General features: G+C 56.8%; 1 protein-coding gene across 2 annotated transcripts in view; it reads right to left on the bottom strand.

Annotated features, from left to right (window-relative positions):
- LOC120393308 (major histocompatibility complex class I-related gene protein-like) overlaps positions 1-21,198 on the bottom strand; it is a 112,430-nt gene that overhangs the window by 67,642 nt on the left and 23,590 nt on the right. The window contains exons 3-9 of one of the 2 annotated variants that reach the window (XM_039517841.1): positions 11,030-11,305; positions 10,443-10,718; positions 10,053-10,142; positions 9,252-9,284; positions 8,898-8,921; positions 8,047-8,079; positions 7,541-7,629 (exon numbers count right to left, since the gene is read on the bottom strand). In XM_039517841.1, the coding sequence (XP_039373775.1) occupies positions 7,625-7,629; positions 8,047-8,079; positions 8,898-8,921; positions 9,252-9,284; positions 10,053-10,142; positions 10,443-10,718; positions 11,030-11,305 (737 nt within the window). In that variant the 3' untranslated portion in view covers positions 7,541-7,624. Of the gene's footprint in view, positions 1-7,540; positions 7,630-8,046; positions 8,080-8,897; positions 8,922-9,251; positions 9,285-10,052; positions 10,143-10,442; positions 10,719-11,029; positions 11,306-21,198 lie in introns of those variants that run through there. The other variant, XM_039517840.1, reaches the window with a different exon arrangement.

The raw sequence follows: 21,198 nt of genomic DNA, 5'->3' as shown, positions 1-21,198 counted from the left end.
TCCCCCACCAAGAGTCTCAGTTGCCTCTTCTCCACCTTCGTCTCCCCCCTCAAGCCCTCCCCACCTCCTGCCCCCACTGCGCTCCGCACAGCATCTCACTGGTTTCTTCCAGAGAAAATTTACAAAATGCAACATGACCGTCCAGCTCCCCACCTCCTTCAACTCCCACCTCCCTCTCCCTCATGGCAGATGTGCAGGGCTATTCCAAATTCACAGTCCATTTTAGTCAATTTCACACTCATAGGATTTTAAAAATCATAAATGTCATGATTTCAGCTATTTAAATTAGGGCTCTCGATTAATTGCAGTTAATTCATGCGATTAACTCAAAAATTAATCGGATAAAAAATTAATCGTGATTAATCGCAGTTTTAATCGTTCTGTTAAGCAATAGAATACCAACTGACATTTATTAAACATTTTTGGATGTTTTTCTACACTTTCCAATATATTGATTTCAATTACAGTACAGAATACTAAGTGTACAGTGCTCACTTTATATTATTTTTTATTACAAATATTTGCACTGTAAACAAAAGAAATAGTATTTTTCAATTCACCTCATACAAGTACCATAGTGCGATCTCTTCATTGTGAAAGTTCAATTTACAAATGTAGATTGTTTTGTTACATAACTGCACTCAGAAACAAAACAACGTAAAACTTCAGAGCCTACAAAAACAACGAGGAGTCCTTGTGGCACCTTAGAGACTAACACATTTATTTGGGCAGAAGCTTTCGTGGGCTAGAACCCACTTCATCAGATGCATGGAGTGGAAAATACAGGAGCTGGTATAAATACATGAAAAGATGGGATTTCTCCTGCTGCGTTCCTGCGTGTGCCTCCTCTTGGCCAGAGCTGCCTGCAGAGCAGACTCCATCGAGACCACGAGGGTGCTACAGTTACACTCAGCCCTTCCCTCTCTGGAGCGCCAGAGCCACGCCCTGGAGTTTCCTTCCTTTCTCTACTGCTCCCCGTCCCCCCGTAGGAAAAAGATGTAAAGGGTCCATGCTCTCTAAACCCCAAAGGGGTTACACAGCACCACTTGCTGAGGGTGCATTATGTTGAGAGGAGAGCTCTCTCCCATTGGCTTATAACAGCTCTGCAAGAGAGCTTACCGCTGTGCCTCTGTAAGCTCTCTATATAGCCACGGCCTTACAGCCGGAGTTCTGCAAACAGGAATCATGTCCCAAAGCCCTCCCCTGCCCTGATATGGGGGAATGAAACACACACAGCCTGGCAGCGCCTGGCACTGGGGATCCCCCACAGTCTGGGAGCCTCCTGGGGCAGCGACGGGCTCGTCAGCGTGTGCAGTGCTTGGCACAACAGGGCCTGGACCCTCGCCCGTCACTATGGCAATGTAACTGTTCGGTAACAGTAACCACAGTTCTGGGCGAGTGTGCAGCGTGGTTATCACTGTCAGTCGCCAGCCAGAACCAGGCTGAGCTCTGGTCTGAACGCAGAGCCCAGAACTGCCACCCCCACCTCCATCTCCCCCCTCCCTGCACCCCCATGGACTGGCTGCCCATTTCACACCCCAAGCCCAGCCTGGGGGCTTTGACCCCCCCCCCCCCCATACTCACCGGAGCCGCTCCCCTGGCTGGGCACAGCCCCCAGCAGCAGCAGGCGCAGTGCCAGGGCCATCACTGCCCCCATATCCATTTCAGGAATTAGCTCCTTCCCCCATCGTCTGGCTGGGACATGTGCAGCCAGGTGCCAGCCATCTGGTCCCTGCAGTGCGAGAACTGAAGCCAATGCCCAGCTACTAACAGTGGGAGCAGGGCTGAACCCTGGCCCCGCCGGGCCGGGCAGTTCACAGCGCCGGCTCCGCCAGCCTGGCAGGGTCCCTCTGGCCTCAAGTCAGTTATGAAAGTAAAACAATTGCTTGATCCCTGGCAGCGCTTTCATTACTAATTAGGAAGGAGCGGGTACCTCCCGCCTGCAGGGATTGGCTGAGAGGGGAATGTCCCCGCCAATAGCAACACACAGACCTGTCACTCGTCACCGGTAGCTAGGTAGGCTGGCCAGGGAAAGTGAATGGGTGCAGTGGGTGGGAGTTTGGCCCCGCTGAGAACTTGGCCCCAGGGGCTTTAATGATCAAGAGCAGCAATTAACTAACACACACATTCATTCTCTGCCTATCTCTGACCCCTCCTCTAGAGACATATTTATTACATGAATTCTAAGGCCAGACAGCACGGTGAGCTCATCTCATCCGACCTCCTGCAGCCCCCAGGCCCGAGACCTTCCCGTGACCCCTGTATGGAGCCCAAGAACCTGTCCTTCGTGCCAGGGTCTCCAAGCACTTTCTTAATGTAATGAATTAACCACCCCCGCCCACTCTGTGGTGAGGGATAAATGAGAACCCGGGGTCGGCACCCTGTGGCACGGGTGCCGAAGGCGGCACGTGAGCTGCTTTTCAGTCGCACTCACACTGCCCGGGTCCTGGCCACCAGTCCGGGGGGCTCTGCATTTTAATTTAGCTTTAAATGAAGCTTCTTAAACATTTTAAAAACCTTATTTACTTTACACACAACAATAGTTTAGTTTTATATTATAGACTTATAGAAAGAGACCTTCTAAAAACGTTAAAATGTATCACTGGCATGCAAAACCTTAAATTAGAGTGAATAAATGAAGACTCGGCACAGCACTTCCAAAAGGTTGCCAACCTCTGTGATAACTCCTAGCACGATGTGACAAAGTGGGGGATTTTCTTGTTTTTCCGTGTTTTCCCCAGTGGTTTGCATGCGGAGGGGGTGGGACTCAGAGTCTGATGCGGGCTACGAAATGGCCTCACAGAACATGTAGGCACCTCAGCCTCGGAGCAGGGACTATGCTGAACTGGGGAGGGTCGATGAGCTCCCAGCGGCAGCTTCCCTCTGGAGCAAGGGCCTGTCTCAGGTGGCGCAGTCGGCAACAGAAGGCGAGGATGTCACGCGCTGCCTGCGCTGCCGCCAGCGTCGACGGTATCCTCACCGAAGGAGAGGCACGCACAGAAGGGACCGCACTACTCCGCTCAGCGCGAGTCGGAGGTCTGGGTCCCAAGGGGGATTGTGGGTTGCTCAGCTCAGGTGCAGCCTCACCCCATCCTTCTCTCGGCGCTGCAGAGTCTTCTCTTGCTTCTTAGCAGGGGAGCAGTGCCGACCCAAGCCAGACAACTAACTAGAAAATCAGACTACTAAGAAGAGTTGTACTACTAAGGCTAGAAGTGCTGCAGCAGAGCTGGAGCACGAAGTTCCGACTACCTTCACTGGCGGCAAGAAGGCACTGAGGGTGGGGGGAGAGCGCAGCCCCCCCTTATAGCATGATATAGAGGCACCACTCCAGGGGTCGCAGTGGTGCTCCCCCAGTACAGGTATTGCTGAGCGAAAAACTTCCGGCACCGGTGCACGTGGCGAGCACACACACCAACTGTGGAATACACCGGAGCAATCACTCGAAGAAGAATTGCTTAATCTAGTTGCTGCCCAGTCTAATAGGGTTGAGAGTTTAGACTACGGGCTTATATTTTCTTTTCTTTTGGTAACTAACTCGGACTTTTTGCCTATCACTTATAATCAATCTTTTGTAGCCAATAAACTTGTTGACCTGTTTAACTTTACCAGTGAGTTTGCCTGACGTGACTGGTAAATTGCTCAGTTATCAAAGGCTGGTGTAGCTCCACTTTCCAGTGATGAAGTGGCAAACCAATTAATAATATACATGGCATATTCCTGAGATACAGTGCTGGGAGCTGGGGAGATCTGGTTGCTGCCTCACTGTGTCATTCATGAGTGGCTCTGGGAGCAGCCATGTTGTGATGAAGTGGTTTTTTTTTCTTGTTTTCTCTGTTTTCCAGTGGGTTGCAGGCAGGGGGCTGGGACTCAGTGTCCCCGGGTGTTACTGGTTTAACGAGGGGAGGGGAGAGGGAGTTCGTTGGGACACAGGACCGGAGAGGGGACTCGGGACCCCGGCCGATGGGCTGGAGGATGGAGACCCCAGCGACTGGTGACCTGGTGACCTGGTGACCCAGCTCAGGAGTCACAGCCGGTTCTGGCCAGTGGGAGGACAATGGGCTGCGGGGAGAGGACCCCGGTGACCTGACCAGCCGGTTCCAGCCAGAGGGGCCAGAGGACAGAAGAGGGGAGAGGAGGCCCAGGCGACCCTGTTTCCCTGGAGAGAAGCCAATGGACAGAGGGAGCCTGGGGCCGGGGATATCGGAGGCCCAGCTGGGAAGCAGCGGGGCTCTGGGCTGGAGAGGGGGAGCAGGCAGAGCCCACCTGGCTGCAGGGGGACTGGGACGTGCTGGGCTGAGGGAGGCCAGGCCTGAGGTCCTGAGAGTTTCCTGTGCTGGGTTCAACCCTCAATAAACCTCCTGTGTTACGCTGGGGGAGAGTCGCTCCGGGCTAGAGAACAGGGCACGGGGGGGCATCATCTCCTTCAGGGGTTAGGAGGCCCTGGGGGGCCCAGAGCGAGGGGACTCCCTGGGGGGGCCCACGGCAGAGACAGACGTGCTGAGGCTCAGGGAGGTGCGGCTCCAGGAGGTGGAGGGGCCTGACCCTGAGAGAGAGTGGCCCCCCGAGAAGGGCTGTCGCCCTGAAAGGGGCACCCCCCACTGACCGCACGGGGCCACGAGTGGGCACCATCTGTGAGTCCATGACACATGCAATTGTGAAAGTAGAATGAATTATATTGTAAAAATAAGAATGGATTAAAGAAATGTTGTATGTACCTTTAAGCAGAAATAAGAAATGTTGAAATACAGGTGCCAGGAAAAGAAACATTAGGCATAAACAATGGTGCTAATGGCGAAACGTTAACAGAAGATGGGTAATAGTTAGTAAGGAAATAAGCTATGCATGCCTAGCCCAGGTAAACTTATCTGATTCTGCTTCCTTTGTTATCTTGTTAAGTTCTCACCCTTTAAATAAGATAGTTTGTGTCTTGCATGGTGCTCACATTATCTGGGTGTTATTAGCAGAGCGCTGTGCTAATAAAACAGAGTGGTCTGACAAACTGTGAGTCCTGAGTCTAACTTTGACACAATCTAGCTGGGCGAGGGGGTTCCACATATGGTTATGCTGAGAGATAACAGCACCTGGAGGAGTTTGCTGCTTGTCACTAGCAGGGCACAGTGAGAGAGAACCCAGGCTGGAGAGAGTTCAGGGGGCACAACAGTCCCAGGCTGCACCCCAGGGGGATCCCATCACACACTGGTATTTATTGGGGTAAGAGAAATGAATGGTAAAAGCAGACACCCACTCTGGTCCCATACACCCACCCCGCAGAACCTGTTAGCTACAGGAAGGGATGGCTGCAGCTGAGTTGCTGCCCTCTGAAAAATTCACCATCTACAGCTGGCCTTGGGTCCTCTAACCCTGAGCAGGGCTGTTTCAGAGCCCCCCCAAGATAAATGAAGCGGGGGAAGGTCCCTTTTATGGACACCCAGTAGCTATAAAATCCCTCTTAGTAGCAGTTCTCTACTTGCTTTACCTGTAAAGGGTTAAAAAGTCTGACTGCTTGCATAGGTAAACGGAAGGGAGTGGTCACCTGGCCAAAGGAGCCAATGGGAAGGCTAGAACTTTTTAAAATTAAGAAAAAACTCCCCTTTTATCTGTCTGTTGTTGTTCTCCCGGAGAGAGGGAACAGAGCAGCAATGCTATAAGAAACTTGGGCCAGGTATGAAAAAAATCAGTATCCCTAGAAACTGCTCGTTTGAAACCCAGATACGTAAGTAGATCAGGGAATGTCTAGGAAGGCGCGATTAATCTCTTTTATTCCTTTATGGCTTGTGGATTCCTCTGTACTAACCCCAGGTGCTTTTATTTTTCTTGTAAACTTTAAGCTGGACCTCAAGAGAGCTATTCTTGGTGCTTAATCCTTGTAATTGCTCTTTTAAAAATCTATCAATAGTGTGAGTTTCCAGATGTATTTTTCTTTTTTATTATTAAAATTTACCTTTAAGAACAGAATTGGATTTTTGTGTCTTAAGAGGTTTGCGCACATGTTGTTTAAGTAGCTGGTGGCAACAGCTGATTCCCTCCCTTTCTTGGCTCTTCCCCAGGCATGTGTGCATGCATCTGAGAGAGAGAGAGAGAGAGAGAAAAGGCTTGAGGGTGTGCCTTCCTGGGCTCTCAAAGGGGTTTTGCACTTGGGTGTGGCAGCATCAACCCATCCAAGATCAGAGAGAAGCTGTCACCTTGGGGGTTTAATACAAGCCTGGAGTGGCCAGTATTAATGTTAAGAGTCCTTGCGGGTCCCCACCTTCTGCACTCAGAGTGGGGAATCAGTCTTGACACCCCCCATCTTTGTTACAGTATCGGAACCCTATTCTAGCCGGGGCTTACTGCGTGCATCACCCAGGCCATGTGCCCCCACTTGGGGCAATATGGCACTTGGATCCTAGAGCACTGGTGGCCACAACTTCCTGCATCTCATGCTGAATCCCTTAGGGGCTCTTGGAACTCTCCCTCTGGGTCAAATTCCCTGTAATGTTCATGACCCCTCATCTCTGCCCTGCATCCAATGAGCATTCAACAGGGGAAGTCTGGCCTGTGTCAGCCCATCAGTCACCCTGTCACTCAGGACAGGGCAGTTCTGGGCACCTGTGTCTATCAGCACTGCTGCTGCCCAGTCCCACCCCTGCCCAACACCCATTATTCACCCCCCTACCACCATCCCCTTCCTGCCAGGCACCTCTGGTTCCCCAGCCCTGCGATACGCCCCCATTCCCTGACCCACCACAGATACAGAATCTCCAAACGGGCTGAGGAGAGAGATTAAAAACCAAACTCATTTATTGTGTCCACATAAAATCGCCAAGAGATTAACAGTGTTACTATTTAAAGCAGTTGTTAAAACCTTAACCAATCAAAAAAAAATAAATTACATCCGTCACACACAAAATCGACCCATTTGGGAGCAGAACTGGTGCCAGCTTAGGCTTTGTCTACACGCAAACTTGAACCAGATCAGGTAATGGACACTGATTCTAGTTGAAGAGGTGGCTTTTTTCTGGTGTTGCTTAAGAGTCTCTCGGGAATCACTTTAAATTAAAAAAAAATGCCATTTCTACAACGGACCGTGTTGGTCTACACAGGGATTTAACTAACTCAGTTTAATTACACACCTTTATGGTTACACCAGTGCAAATTGTAATGTAGACAAGGAGTGACTCAGGATTTATTCCATTACACAGGAAGCTGCAGCAGTAAAAAGAACAATATCTTAATCACCACAGAAACTGAAAACTGGGGCTAAGTTACAATCAAAGCAAACAGAACAGTGTGTGCTGGGTACAGCCCATCGCTAACAATTCACTCTAGCCACCCCTGGTTATTTTTCTATACAAACAAGATCCTCATAGATTTAAGTTTTAAAACAAGCTAGTTCTGTAGCAATCAAACAATAAGTGACCCCGACCATCCCTGGCCGTCTGCAGCCACAGAGGTTTCAATTCTAAAGTGAAAGCCGCAGTTGCTGTCTCGCAGCCGGGCGTTTAGCTCGGGTACAATCAAGGCAAAGGCTTTAAGCAGGTTGTGGAAGGTGCTGATGAGCTGTTCCATTCCCAGGAGCCTGATCTGCTCCGGTCTCTCGTGTCTGGGATCCCCCAGCCGGCTGCACAGGGGCTGACGGGCTCCGTTACGCTGCAGAAATGAGACAGGGAGAGTCAGCGCCGGGGTCAGGCTGAGCAGACCCAGCGGTGCCAGCTACGGTACTGGGCCCATCTGGCGCTCGGGGTGAAGCTCTGGCTGGGCTGAGGGGGAGGAGACCGGAAAGCCGATCACCGTCCCACTGAGCGACAGTGATCACTGCTCCCGGCGCCCAGCACAGCATCTGTGACGCATCCTGACCCCTTCCCCTAGAGCCAGGGACACCCCGACCCCCTCCCGGAGTCCCTGCAGAGGGGAAATTCAGACCTGCCCCCGCACTCAGCACCCCCACTGCAGGGAGATCAGGGCAGGGCTCCCTGGGGCCAGCTGGTCAGAGGGGCAGGGCCCGGGGAACTCTGGGCAGAGGTCTCCCCCCACTGAATCCCCCTGGCTGGTCTCCCCCTCACTTACCCTTGACACCAGCATCCAATCCCTGATCTCTTCCTGGGAGGGAGAAGGAGAAGGGGGGTGTTAGCGTCTCCAGTCCTGATCCCCGCCCAGCTCCTCCTGTCAGTGTTTACCCTGTTTCAGGGTGGGGGTGACGCTGCCCCAGCTGAGCAGCTGCACTTTGCCCCGATGTGAGGGGTGGCGCAGGGTGAGCCAGCGGGAGCCAGGGCTGGTTACTGCTCCCCGAAGCTCAGATCCCTGCGCCGCCCCCCATTGGGGACTTGTACCTACGGAGGTGGGACTCTCAGGAGCCCAAACCCCATTATAACCAGTGGGGCTGCGGATCCTCCATTACCCCCTGTTCAGTGTGCAACACGTCCCGTCCCATCCGCGCCAAACCCAGCTCCCAGACGCAGCAGGAGGGGGCGGGGTTAGACCCAGGCCAGACAGCGCCAGGGTGAAATGCTGCTCCGAGGGGTCAGACGCAGCCCAACCCCACGGGAAACACACACGGCTGGTCTGGCACGAGGTGTGTGCGCCCCTACCAATGTCACGGGCTGCCGCAGACCGGGGCTGGGAATTTCAACGCAGCCGAGGGGAGTTGGGTGCTGACACTCCACTGACTCCCAGTAACTCCCCTAGGCTCCTCTGAACTCAGCCTAATCAGGGGAAATCGGCTAGCACAGCTGTGGCTGAATAATTTAGCTCTGCCGGTCAATCTCCCCATGCAGCCAACCCCCCCGTGTCACCGAAACAGCAGGGACCCCCCACCCCACAGAGGGAACCTGGGATGTGTTAACATGTCCTGTGCCTCCCCACCGAGTCCTCAGGCCCCAGCCCGTGCCCTGGGCTAGCGTCTCCCGCCCGTCACCTACCGGAGCTGGCAGAGCCTTCGTGAGCTGTGGGGGAGAAGGAAGCCGGGGTCAGTGTCTCGGGAACGCAGGGTCCCCGTTCTCCTCTCCCCGCCCCACACTGGTTATACACGTACACACCCCAGTGACTCTGAGCCAGTGTTGGTGTTTTGCTGTTGTGCCCAGACACCACGGTGATGGGCGACCTACACAGAGCACCCAGGGTCACTGGCCAGTCCCGCTGCTGCAGCTCCCCAGGCTCCGAGAGGCTGTGGGGGGCTGGGGGAGGTCTCCTGGGACTGGCCCCAGGGTGCCATGTACTGGGTCACACAGGGATGGGGGGTGTGTGTGTGTGGGGGGGGAGGGCTCAGCACTTACCTGCAGCTGCTTTGTAGCCGCTGTTCTTCTTCCCTGCGGAGACAAGGCAGATCGCAGTGAGTGCGGCCGCTCCTGGGGCAGGAACTGGCTCCAATCTGTGTCCACGGCTCAAGAATGTGGCGCCCGGCTCAGCACAGAGCTCTGGGACTCAGAACTGACCCACGACTGGGATCTGTATCACCTGCACCCCTCCGTGGCTTTCTGGTTGGTGGATGAGTCTGGCCCAGCCAGGGCCACACAGAGGTTTTGGGGCCTGGGGCAAAATCTGAAGGCCCCCCACTCTTCCAAGGGTGTAAAAGCACTTAAGGGAGGCCCCGGGGCGGGAGGGAGAACTGCGGAGTGGGCCCGCCCTGCACTCACCCCACAGCGGCGGCTCCTGTCCTGCAGGGCTGGACCCTGCTCCCTGCTCTGGGCGTTGCCACCTGGTGCACAGGGTCCCAGCGCCACTCAGGGTTGGTGCCGAGGGGTGATGCTGCCCCACATGCAGGTCACAGCACCACTCGCTCAAATTCCACAGGTTCGGGGGCCTCTCAAATGAGGCGTCTGGGGCAAACTGCCCCTTCTGCCCTCTGCCCCCCTCTCCCGTGGATTGCCCTGGGCCCAGCAGCAGCTCCCGTCACGGGGCGCAGTCACACAGGGCTCAGGCTGGGGTCTGTGTTACTGCCACTCTTAGGGGTGTGTGAAGGGACCCGGCCAGTGCGGAGCAGCCAGATGATCTGCCCCCAGCTCAGGCGCTAGGGTGATGGGCCTGTCACCACGGCCTAAGGCTGGCAGCTCCCTGGGACCCCACCCAGCACTTACTGAGGAAGACAACGGCTCCAGCGATGGCAGCGACCAGCACGAGAACCCCAATAACGACACCCACGATCAGCATCACGTTGGACTTGGGCGCTGAAACGGGAACGGGCCAGTGAGCAGGGGAACCTCAAACCCTCTTCCCCTGTTACATGGGTCAGTCACCCCACCCCCCATCGGTGCCCCATAACCCCCGCCCTCCCAGCCCTCTTTCCCCATCACAGGGGTCAGTCGCCTCGCCCCACATTGGAGTCCTGTGTCTCCCAAATCCTCCCACCATCAGTGCCCCATAACCCCACCAAATCCTTTCCCCATTACAGGAGTCAGTCACCCTGCCCCCACATTACTGCCCCATACCCCACCCGCCTCCCCTGCCAGGGCCAATCCCCCCCTTACCCCAGGGCACTCTCAGATCCTCCGCCAGGCTGGGGTGCTCCACGCAGCAGGTATAATCGGTCTCTCTGCTGCGGTCGATCTCGATGGTGGCCCGGGTCTGGTAGGTCCCGTCCCCGCTGGGAAGCACGTCCCCACGGTTTGTCTCCTGCGGCACGGCCACCCCCTTCCTCAGCCACATGACGGCCACGCTCCGTGGGTAGAAGCCATGGACCCAGCAGGAGAGGGTGGTGAGCCCGTCCCGGCTCGGCCGGTCGCTCACCTGCACCCGCGGTGGCTCTGGGGGGAAGGAAAGATGGAGTTACAGGGAATTCCCTGAGCTGGGTCCCCTGGGGCGACAGCAGCTCAGTCCCCTGCATGGGGAAACCCAACAGCTGAGCCCCCCCACGAGGCCAGTGATACATCCGACCTTGTTCAGACCCCTACGTCTGAGCCCTTCAGGGTGGCTGTGCTGTGGCTGCATGTATCAGAATCACATGTGAGAGCGTGGCTGTGCCAGCTATAGGCCAGGGCTGTGTTGCCCCCTGTGCTCCATTGCCAGGGTGCTGCCTGCTCTGGCCGGAAAGGATATGAGATACCCCCCCACATACCTCTTCTCTGCAGCGTCTCCTTCCCGTAGGTCAGGTATTTCTGCAGCCACTCAATGCACTCCTGCTCCAGGTAGGCTGTCTCTTGCTGAAGATAGGCCTTATCCTCATTCCATCTGTGCTGGGTGATCTCAGCCTCTCTGGCTGCTGCTACCCAGGTGTGGGTCTTTGTATCAAAGCTGAGAAAGTCTCCCCCATCATACGCGTACTGCTCAAACCCCCCAATGGTGCCATCATCTCGTAGCTCACAGCCGTACTTCACCTGGAGGGTATGAAAGCCTGAAAAGCAAACGTGGAGCTGGCTCAGTACAGGAGGCAGCTGCTAGTGATGAGATGCAGCTTCTTTCTGTAACACACACCAGCCCACTCCCTACCCCAGGGTTCTCCTCCTATATTGCTGGCTTGTGTTTTTGCTCAAATTGCCTTAAGTTCGCGCTACGCTGCTGAGTCCTGAGCCCCCAGACTCCACCCTGCATCCCCCAAGAGTCGCCCTCATGCTCTACTGCTGCAGGGAACCGACATGCTCCTGGGTGCTGTCCTCCATCCACTCTCTGCATTCAAACCAACAGCCCCCCAGCACCGATGAGCCTGCCATCAGTTAAGATGGCTCCCACTTCCCCTACAGCCTTTGTAGGGACAGCAGCACTGCCCTTAGCAAAGGTGGCCACCATCTCCCAGTGTTTTCCAGGGGACCAATACCAGGTGCCACCCTATGCGGGAAGGGACAGTATTGTTGTACTCAAAGTACTATACAGGATCTTTTCAGGGGGATTAAGGCAAAAGGCCACATTTATTAGTAATACAGGTATTAATTAATACTCTATGATATGCATATGAGATATCTCACAGTCATGCATTCACACACACACACAGACACAAACACACTCCGTCTTGCTGTTGTTACCAACTAGTTGCTCCCCTTAACTGCACTGGCCAGGTGAGTTAGATGGGGGAGGGGTGGAGCCGGGCTTCTGCCGATCCGGATCGATGCTCCGATGGTGACAAGACGAGACCCGGGGTCCTTCTGCAAGACACCTCACATTTATAGCAGCTTCCCTCTTATGCAAATCTAGACCAGATTCAAAATCTGGGTCTGTGTCCATTGGTCTGTGTCCGTTGGTCTTTGTGCTGCTTTTCTCTGGGTGTTGTCCCAATGCTGCTCAAAAGAGGGTGTTTTCTAAAGAAGGTGCTGGCTTCTAATCCCTGAGGCCGTCAGTATGTCTGCGCTTCTTTGCTGGGCCCACTTGACAAGTTGTATTGTCCTTTGCTCTGGCTCCCATTCCCTCTGCAATTGTTGTCGCTGTCTGGAGGTGGGTGTCTTCCAAGCCTCACTCATTCACACCTCATTCAGTCAATAGGGCAATTGATTACAGAGTGGGGGGAAGATCTTATTCTACTTCTAGCAAAAAGGCACATGTTTCTTTTACTTTAACTGTACTATTCTTAGGGGCTATAACATTTGATACGTCTGTTAGGCCTTGGCTACACTTACAAATTTGCAGTGCTGCAGCAGGGGGTGAAAACGCACCCTCTCCAGCGCTGCAAATTGCGGCGCTACAAAGCGCCAGTGTGGTCAAAGCCCCAGCGCTGGGAGCGCGGCTCCCAGCGCTGTCCGTTATTCCCCACAGGGAGGTGGAGTACGGACAGCGCTGGGAGAGCTCTCTCCCAGCGCTGGCGCTTTGACTACACTTAGCGCTTCAAAGCGCTGCCGCGGCAGCGCTACCGCAGCAGCGCTTTGAAATGCAAGTGTAGCCAAAGCCTCAGTCTATAAGGTGCCACAGGATTCTTTGCTGCTTTTATTTGATACAAAGTTTCCTACCAATTTTCTATATAGGGATCTAATACAAAGTTGTATGGAAATAGAGAGGCACAATACCAAGTGAAATAGAGAGGCCCAATGCCAAGTCATATGAAATACAAAATAACATCATGCAAGATGCAATGTAGATAGTTAATACAGAGATTTCTCTACAGTATGTGGGGCAGGGAGGGGAATCCCAGCCATCTTTGCATGCAGGAACTGTCTCTCCCTTCTAGGGACTTCACAGTCCCACCCCAGGATCAGCGGTGGCAAGTTCATACAATTTTTGGTGGTGCCTAGTATGGGTCCAAGTCTTGCCCCCCTCCCCACACCTGCTTTGTAAGCGGATTTATATTTTTTAAAATAATGTAGGAGCAGGGGCAGCCGGGGCTGCTGGGCACCAGGGGGCTGCTCTCTGCCCTGGTCTCTCTGGCCACCCCCCATCCTCCCCGCTGAGGGGCTGTTTGCTCCTACCCCTCCTTGTGCCTCCCCCTCCAGTGAACCACTCCGAGAGCGGGGCCGGGGGAGGTGGTGGTGGTGTGTCGGAATGGACGTGTGGCGCTCACCTCGAAGAACAACAGTCACAGGAAGGTCAGTAACCCTCGTTCCTTCGAGTGCTCGCTCGTGTCCATTCCAATTTCGGTGACTCACAAGCCGCGGTACCGGAGGGGGGCCCAGAGTTCAAGGACAAGCTGACGGCAGCACAGCACAGTCAGAGCATGTGTCGTCCCTGGCCTGCTGAGTGACAGCCCAGCGCGCTGAGAACGTGCGCGCCAAGGAGCAGGTCGCAGCGCTGCAGATATCCTGAGTAGGGACTGACGCTAGAAAGGCTGCTGAAGAGACCTGAGAGCCTGTGACATGAGCAGTGACCTTTGGCATATGGGGAATCCCCGTGAGGTCGGAAAACACGTGGGTGCGCGATGGAACCCAAGACACAATCCTCTGAGCGGAGATGGGGAGCCCCCTTGTTCTTCCCGCTAGTGCTAGGCAAAGCTGCAGGGATTTACGGGAAGGGTTTAGTCCCCGAATGTAAACTGCCAGGGCCCGTCTGACATCCAGCGAGTGCAGGCCTTGTCCTGCCCAGTCTGCGCGCGGCTCAGGGTAAAGCACTGGGAGAAAAATCAGCTGGTTCAAGTGGAACTGGGGACCCCACTTTTGGGAGGCACTTTGGATGTCGGCGTAGCTGGACTCTGTCTCTAAAGGGGATCGTGTCCAGGGGCTCCGCGGGGCTTGGATCTCTGATACTTGCCTGGCCGATGTGCTTGGCACCGGAAACGTGATCCTCCCACAGGGTGCAGCAGTGAGCATGCTGCTAGCGGCTCCAAGGCTGAGCCCGTCGGCTTTGTGAGGACAAGGTTCAGGTCTCGGGGGGAGGGGAAATCGGTTCCTTCATCTGAGGGAAATACCCTCTCCAGGCCTCAAGCTGGTACGGTGAGAACTGTGCCCAGATGATGTCTGGAAGGGGAGTGCACCGCAGCCAGCCAGGCTGGAGAGGTCCGAGTCTCAGCCTCACGTGTCAAACCATGTACGTGCCTGATGCCATGTGGCCGAGGAGTTGTGATGGGTGTGTCTGCAGGGGGTTATCAGGGCCCAGATCGTACAGAAGCAGCAGTGCTCCAGAAGGGCCTTCGCCGACACCGAGTCGAGAACTGCCTCAGTGAACTCTATTCTTCGCACAGGAATAAGGGTCCATTTCTGTACATTTATCACCAGACCCAAAGCCTGGAAGGTGGATTGTATGAGGTCGATGTCGGGCTCCACCTGAGCTCGGGACCGACCTGATCAGCCAATTGTCGAGATATGGGAAAACACAGACTCCTTCTCAGAAAAGCCCCTACTACTGCCATACACTTGGTGAAGGCTGCCGGGGCGGCCGAGACCAAATGGCAGGGCCGCGACTTGCTAATGGGTCTGGTTTACCACAAATCTTAGACACCTTCTGTGGCTCTGGAAAATTGATATGTGGAAAAGACGGTTACTCACCTGTAGTAACTGTTGTTCTTCGAGATGTGTTGCTCCTATCCATTCCATGTAGGTGTGCGCGCCGCGCGTGCACGGCATCTCGGAACATTTTTACCCTAGCAACTCCGGCGGGCCGGCTGGCGCCCCCTGGAGTGGCGCCGCCATGGCGGCGTATATATACCCCAGCCGGCCCGTCCGCTCCTCAGTTCCTTCTTGCCGGCTACTCCGACAGTGGGGAAGGAGGGCGGGTCTGGAATGGATTGGAGCAACACATCTCGAAGAACAACAGTTACTACGGTGAGTAACCGTCTTTTCTTCTTCGAGTGATTGCTCCTATGCATTCCAGTTAGGTGATTCCCAAGCCTTACCTAGGCGGTGGGGTCGGAATGAGACGTGGCGGAGTGTAATACCGCAGAGCCGAAGGCTGCGTCATCTCTAGACTGCTGCACCAACGCGTAGTGGGAAGCGAAGGTGTGGACTGAAGACCAGGTGGCCGCTCTACAGATGTCCTGGATGGGGACATGGGCCAGGAAAGCGGCCGATGAGGCGTGTGCCCTCGTGGAGTGTGCGGTGAGTCGGCACGGGGGAACGCGAGCAAGCTCGTAACACGTTCTGATGCAGGACGTCACCCAGGAAGAAATCCGCTGCGAGGAGACTGGCTCGCCTTTCATGCGGTCAGCTATTGCCACGAACAGCTGGGACGAACGCCGAAAGGGCTTCGTGCGGTCGATGTAGAACGCGAGCGCTCGGCGGACGTCAAGGGTATGCAGCTGTTGTTCCCGAGGCGAGGCATGCGGCTTCGGGAAGAAGACCGGGAGGAAGATCTCCTGGTTGAGATGGAAAGCTGACACTACCTTCGGGAGGAAGGCCGGGTGTGGTCGAAGCTGCACCTTGTCCCCGTGAAAGACGGTATATGGGGGACCCGCCGTCAGGGCGCGGAGCTCTGAGACCCGTCTGGCGGATGTGATCGCCACGAGGAAGGCCGTCTTACAGGTAAGATGGAGGAGAGAGCAAGTAGCAAGGGGCTCGAAGGGTGGGCCCATGAGCTGGGCGAGGACCAGGTTAAGATCCCATGTCGGAGCAGGAGGCCGCACCTGCGGGTAGAGACGGTCTAACCCTTTAAGGAATCGTGACACCATCGGGTTGGAGAAGATCGAGCGACCTCCTATAGCTGGTCGAAATGCTGACAGCGCTGCCAGGTGCACTCTGAGGGACGAGATTGCAAGACCTTGACCCTTGAGGTACCAAAGGTAGTCGAGGACAGTCTGGATGGGGGCCGAGAAAGGGTTGATACCTCTCTGGTCGCACCAGAGGGCAAAGCGCTTCCACTTGGCGAGGTAAGTAGTTCGCGTTGAAGGTTTCCTGCTTTCGAGCAGCACTTGCTGCACCGCTGCGGAGCAATCCCTCTCTGCGTCGGTCAACCACTCAGGAACCAAGCTGTAAGATGCAACGATTGCAGGTTCGGGTGACGAAGCCTGCCGAGGTCCTGGGTTATGAGGTCCGGCCACAGCGGAAGGGGAATGGGTTCCCGAACCGACAGCTCGAGCAGCAGGGTATACCAGTGCTGTCTCGGCCAGGCCGGAGCGACGAGTATGATGCGGGCTCTGTCTCTCCGGATCTTGAGCAATACTCGGTGGACGAGCGGAAACGGAGGAAACGCGTAGAGAAGAGGCTCTGTCCATGACAGGAGAAACGCATCTGAGAGGGAGCCTGGAGCTTGGCCTTGGAAGGAGCAGAACCTGTGGCATTTGCGGTTGGTCCGGGAAGCAAAGAGGTCTATCTGGGGAAAGCCCCACCTCTGGAAGATGGAATAAGCCACATCTGGGCGAAGGGACCACTCGTGAGAGGCGAAGGACCTGCTGAGGCGGTCGGCCAACGTGTTCTGCGCTCCCGGCAGAAAAAACGCTTCGAGGCGAATCGAGTGGGCTACGCAGAAATCCCAGAGGAGCAATGCCTCGTTGCAAAGTGGGGAGGACCGCGCTCCGCCCTGCCTGTTGACATAAAACATGGCTGTGGTGTTGTCCGTGTAGACCGCTACACAGCGGTTCTGCAGGTGAGCCCGAAAGGCGAGACAAGCGAAGCGGATCGCTCTCAGCTCTCGGACGTTGATATGGAGGGAGAGCTCCTGGGGTGACCAGAGACCCTGGGTGTGTTGGTCTCCTACGTGAGCCCCCCAGCCGAGCGCCGAGGCGTCTGTCGTCAGGGTGATTGACGGGCGAGGCGGGCGGAACGGAACTCCCTCGCAGACCGTTTCTGAGTCCAGCCACCAGGTGAGCGTCTGGAGAGCGGGCTTTGCCACCGTCACCACCATGTCTAGGGGATCGCGATGAGGACGGTACACCGACGCCAGCCACATTTGGAATGGGCGAAGTCGCAGCCTGGCGTGCGCGGTCACAAATGTGGACGCTGCCATGTGACCGAGGAGGCGGAGGCAGGATCGCACCGTTGTCGTCGGAAAGGCCTGCAGTGCCCGAATGAGGGAGGCCAACGTCTCGTGCCGAGTGCGAGGGAGGCACGCTCTGGCCAGATTGGAGTCTAGGACCGCTCCTATGAACTCCACTCTTTGCGCTGGAACTAGGAGGGACTTCTTGGTGTTGACAAGGAGGCCGAGAGACCGGAACAGATGTAGAATCTCGGTTACTTGATTCGCCACCAGTGCTTGGGAGCGGCCCCGAATCAGCCAGTCGTCGAGATATGGGTAGACGTGGATGCGACGACGGCGGAGGGCTGCGGCGACGACCGCCATGCACTTGGTGAATACCCTCGGCGCGGTGGAGAGGCCGAAGGGGAGCACTGCGAACTGGTAATGAGCTCCGTTGACCAGGAAGCGGAGGAAGCGTCTGTGGGGGGGGTAGATTGCCACATGAAAGTAGGCATCCCTCATGTCGAGGGCAGCAAACCAGTCTCCAGGATCCAGGGAAGGGATAATGGACCCCAAGGTCACCATCCGAAACTTGAGCTTGCACAGGTATCTGTTGAGCTCCCGGAGGTCTAAGATGGGACGAAGGCCGCCTTTCGCCTTGGGGATGAGGAAGTATCTGGAATAGAATCCCCTGCCTCGCCTGCTGGGAGGCACCTCCTCGATGGCACCCACGCTCAACAGAGACTGGACCTCCTGTAAGAGGACTTGCTCGTGAGAGGGGTCCCTGAAGAGGGACAGGGAGGGTGGGTGGGAGGAGGCGAAATGAACTGTAGGCGGTAGCCGTACAGGACCGTGCTGAGGACCCAGCTGTCTGATGTTACAGATGACCACGCCTGGAGGAAGCGGGAAAGGCGATCGGAAAACAGAAGGGGTGGATCCTGATTGGAGACAGGTGAGCGGCCCTCGGGCGTCTCGTCAAAAGGCCGTCTTTGGGACCTGAGGGGCCTTGGACGATCCCTGGGCTTGGTTCCGCCGCCCGCCCGATGGTCTGCGGCGGAAGGGGGCCGAGCGCCGATTGTTAGGCGGGCGAGGTCTGTTGTATTGGAAGGGGCGATAAGGTTGCTGCCGGAAGGGACGCCTTTGGGTGGCCGGCGTGTGCATCCCTAATGTGCGGATCGCCACTCTGCCGTCCTTCAGGGTTTGAATGCGGGTATCAGTCTTTTCTGAGAATAGACCCTGCGTCTCAAAAGGAAGGTCCTGGAGCGTGTACTGGACCTCCGGCGGCAGAGTAGAGGACTGAAGCCATGCAATGCGTCGCATGGTTACCCCTGACGCTATGGTCCTGGCCCCCGAGTCCGCTGCGTCTACCGCTGCCTTAATTAAGGTACGGGAAGCTAGCTTTCCTTCCTCCAGCAGTGCCGAGAACTCCCTGCGGGAATCCTGCGGGGTGAGCTCTGCAAATTTGGCTAGGCAGCCCAAGATGTTGAATGTATATCTTGAGAGCAAGGCCATTTGGTTGGCGATACGGAGTTGGAGGCCGCCCGCTGAGTAAATTTTCCGGCCTAACAGGTCCATGCGCTTGGACTCCTTCGCCTTTGGCGCCGCGGCGGGCTGGCCGTGTCGCTCCCGGTCATTGACAGATTGGACAACTAGAGAGTCCGGAGCCGGGTGAACATACAGGTATTCGTAGCCCCTCGGGGGGACCGAGTACTTCCTCTCAACTCCGCGCGCTGTAGGCGGGACGGAGGAGGGCGACTGCCAGATAGCGGCATTGTTTTTCTGTATTGTTCGAATGAAGGGGAGCGCTACCCTCACGGGGGCGTCCTCCCCCACCACGTCCGTGATGGGGTCCTCGACCTCCTGGACTTCTTCCACGGGTAGGTTGATGGCCTTAGCTACCCTTCTGAGAAGGTCCTGGTGAGTCTTGAGGTCGATCGGCGGGGGCTCCGACGGTGCCGCCCCTGCCACCGCCTCATCGGGGGAGGAGGATGAGGAAGGACCCGGTAGCACTTCCTCCGGTGCCTGCTCCGTGTCTGCGGGAACCGCGTCATGCCCCAAGTGCGTGCCGTGATCGGCGGCCTGTGGAGTGGGGGACGGAGGTGGCCTGCTGACAGTGGCTACCGGTACCGACCGCACCGAGCCTGGCTGTCGGGGCGGGAGGGGGGGCCCCTGTTCATGTTCGGCCCAAGGGACCCAAAATCCCCATTGCTGCGGTCCATGTTCTGGTGGGAGGACCCGCCCGGAAGTCAACTGCGCTGCCCCAGGGGCGGCGGAGGGCTCTCTTGATGGCCAGGAGGAGCGGTGGCCGGGCGGACGTCCGGTGCCGGAGTAAAGGGCCCCCGCGGTGCCGCCGGACGGTGCCGGTCGTCACGTGGTCTGGCCGGCGAACGGGACCTGCGCGTGTCGCGGTGCTGGGAGCTCGACCGGCGGTGCCGGGAGCTCGACCCCGGGAGCTCGACCGGCGGCCCCGGGAGCTCGACCTGCGGCCCCGGGAGCGCGACCTGCGGCCCCGGGAGCGCGACCGACGGTGCCGGGAGCTCGACCGACGGTGCTGGGATGCGGATCTGGACCGCGTGCGGCGGCGCCTGGAGCGACTACGCGACTCTCGACGCCTCTCGCGGTGCCTGGAGCCGGACCTGGTACGGTGCCGGCGACTCGGCGACCGGGACTTGGAACGTCGCCGGAGTGCGACCGGTACGCGACTGGGAGCGGTACCGGACTGCGACCGGCGAGGAGACGGGGAGCGTCGTCGAGACGTGGATCGTCGTGCCCGGTGCTGCGGAGAGCGGTGCCGTGAGCGAGAACGGGACCGCGACCTGGCGGCGGTGCTGCGATCGGCTCGGGCGCCCGGGGACGGGGGTCGCATTAGAAGTGGCTTCCCAATAGACTTGAGAGGCCGCACCGGTGGCACCGGCCGCTGAGCGCTTGCATCAGCGGTAAGTTCGATTAAATGTCTTGCCGTCGCGAACGCCTCGGGCGTGGACGGCAGCCTCAGCTCCTCGTCGGTGGGCACCGGGGAGCTGGGCGGTGCCGGACTCGACGGGCCCTGCGGCGCCGGAGTCGACGGCACGGTGCACGTTTTGTGCACAGCCTCAGCCTGCACCGTTACAGTCGGAGGCGGCTGGGCTAACGGTCTCTTTTGCTTATCCGAGACCGTCTTCGGCACTTTGCGCTTCTTTCCCGGGGAGACGGAGCGGTGCCGGGTCTTCGGTGCCGGGTGCCTCGCTGCATCCTCGGCACCGGGGCGGCTGGGTGCGGTCGGCGCGCCGCTAGTCAAGGCAGTCTTTGGCGCCGCCGGTGCTGGTGCCGGAGGTTGGAGGGCCGACTCCATGAGGAGTTGCTTCAACCGTGAGTCCCGCTCCTTCCTCGTGCGAGGCTTGAAAGCGACGCAGATGGGGCACTTGTCCGACCGGTGAGCCTCTCCAAGACAGCGGAGGCAGGCGTCGTGCGGGTCACTCACCGGCATAGACCGCTGGCAAGCCGCGCAGGGCTTGAAACCCGCCGGTCCGGGCATAAGCCCGCACCGGGGCGGAAGAAGAGGGCTAACCCCTCTAACTCCCTAATGAGTATTGTAACACTAACTATAGAACTATTAACAAAATTTAACAACTACGATAACTATATACACTAACTAACGGAGAACGCTAAGCTGTGGAGGACAGGAGAGCACTCCACTGTTCCTACTAGCCGTCACGGGCGGAAAGAAGGAACTGAGGAGCGGACGGGCCAGCTGGGGTATATAACAGGCGCCATGGCGGCGCCACTCCAGGGGGCGACCCAGCCGAGCCACCGAACGTTGCTAGGATAAAAATCTTCCGACGAACGTGCACGCGGCGCGCAAACACCTAACTGGAATGGATAGGAGCAATCACTCGAAGAAGAAGTATGGACCTTTCAAGTCGAGGGCAGCAGGCCAATCCCCTGGATCCAGCCACAGGACGATGGAGGCCAAGGAGACCACGAGAAACTTCCACTTTCTGAGACAGCAGTTGAACCGAGGCAGGTCTAGGATTGGTCTGAGACCTCCCTGGCTTTGGAGGTGAGGAA

This window comes from Mauremys reevesii, unplaced genomic scaffold, assembly GCF_016161935.1.
Source record: "Mauremys reevesii isolate NIE-2019 unplaced genomic scaffold, ASM1616193v1 Contig18, whole genome shotgun sequence".
NCBI classification, from domain to species: domain Eukaryota; kingdom Metazoa; phylum Chordata; order Testudines; family Geoemydidae; genus Mauremys; species Mauremys reevesii.
This window is presented reverse-complemented; position numbering and strand designations above follow the sequence as displayed.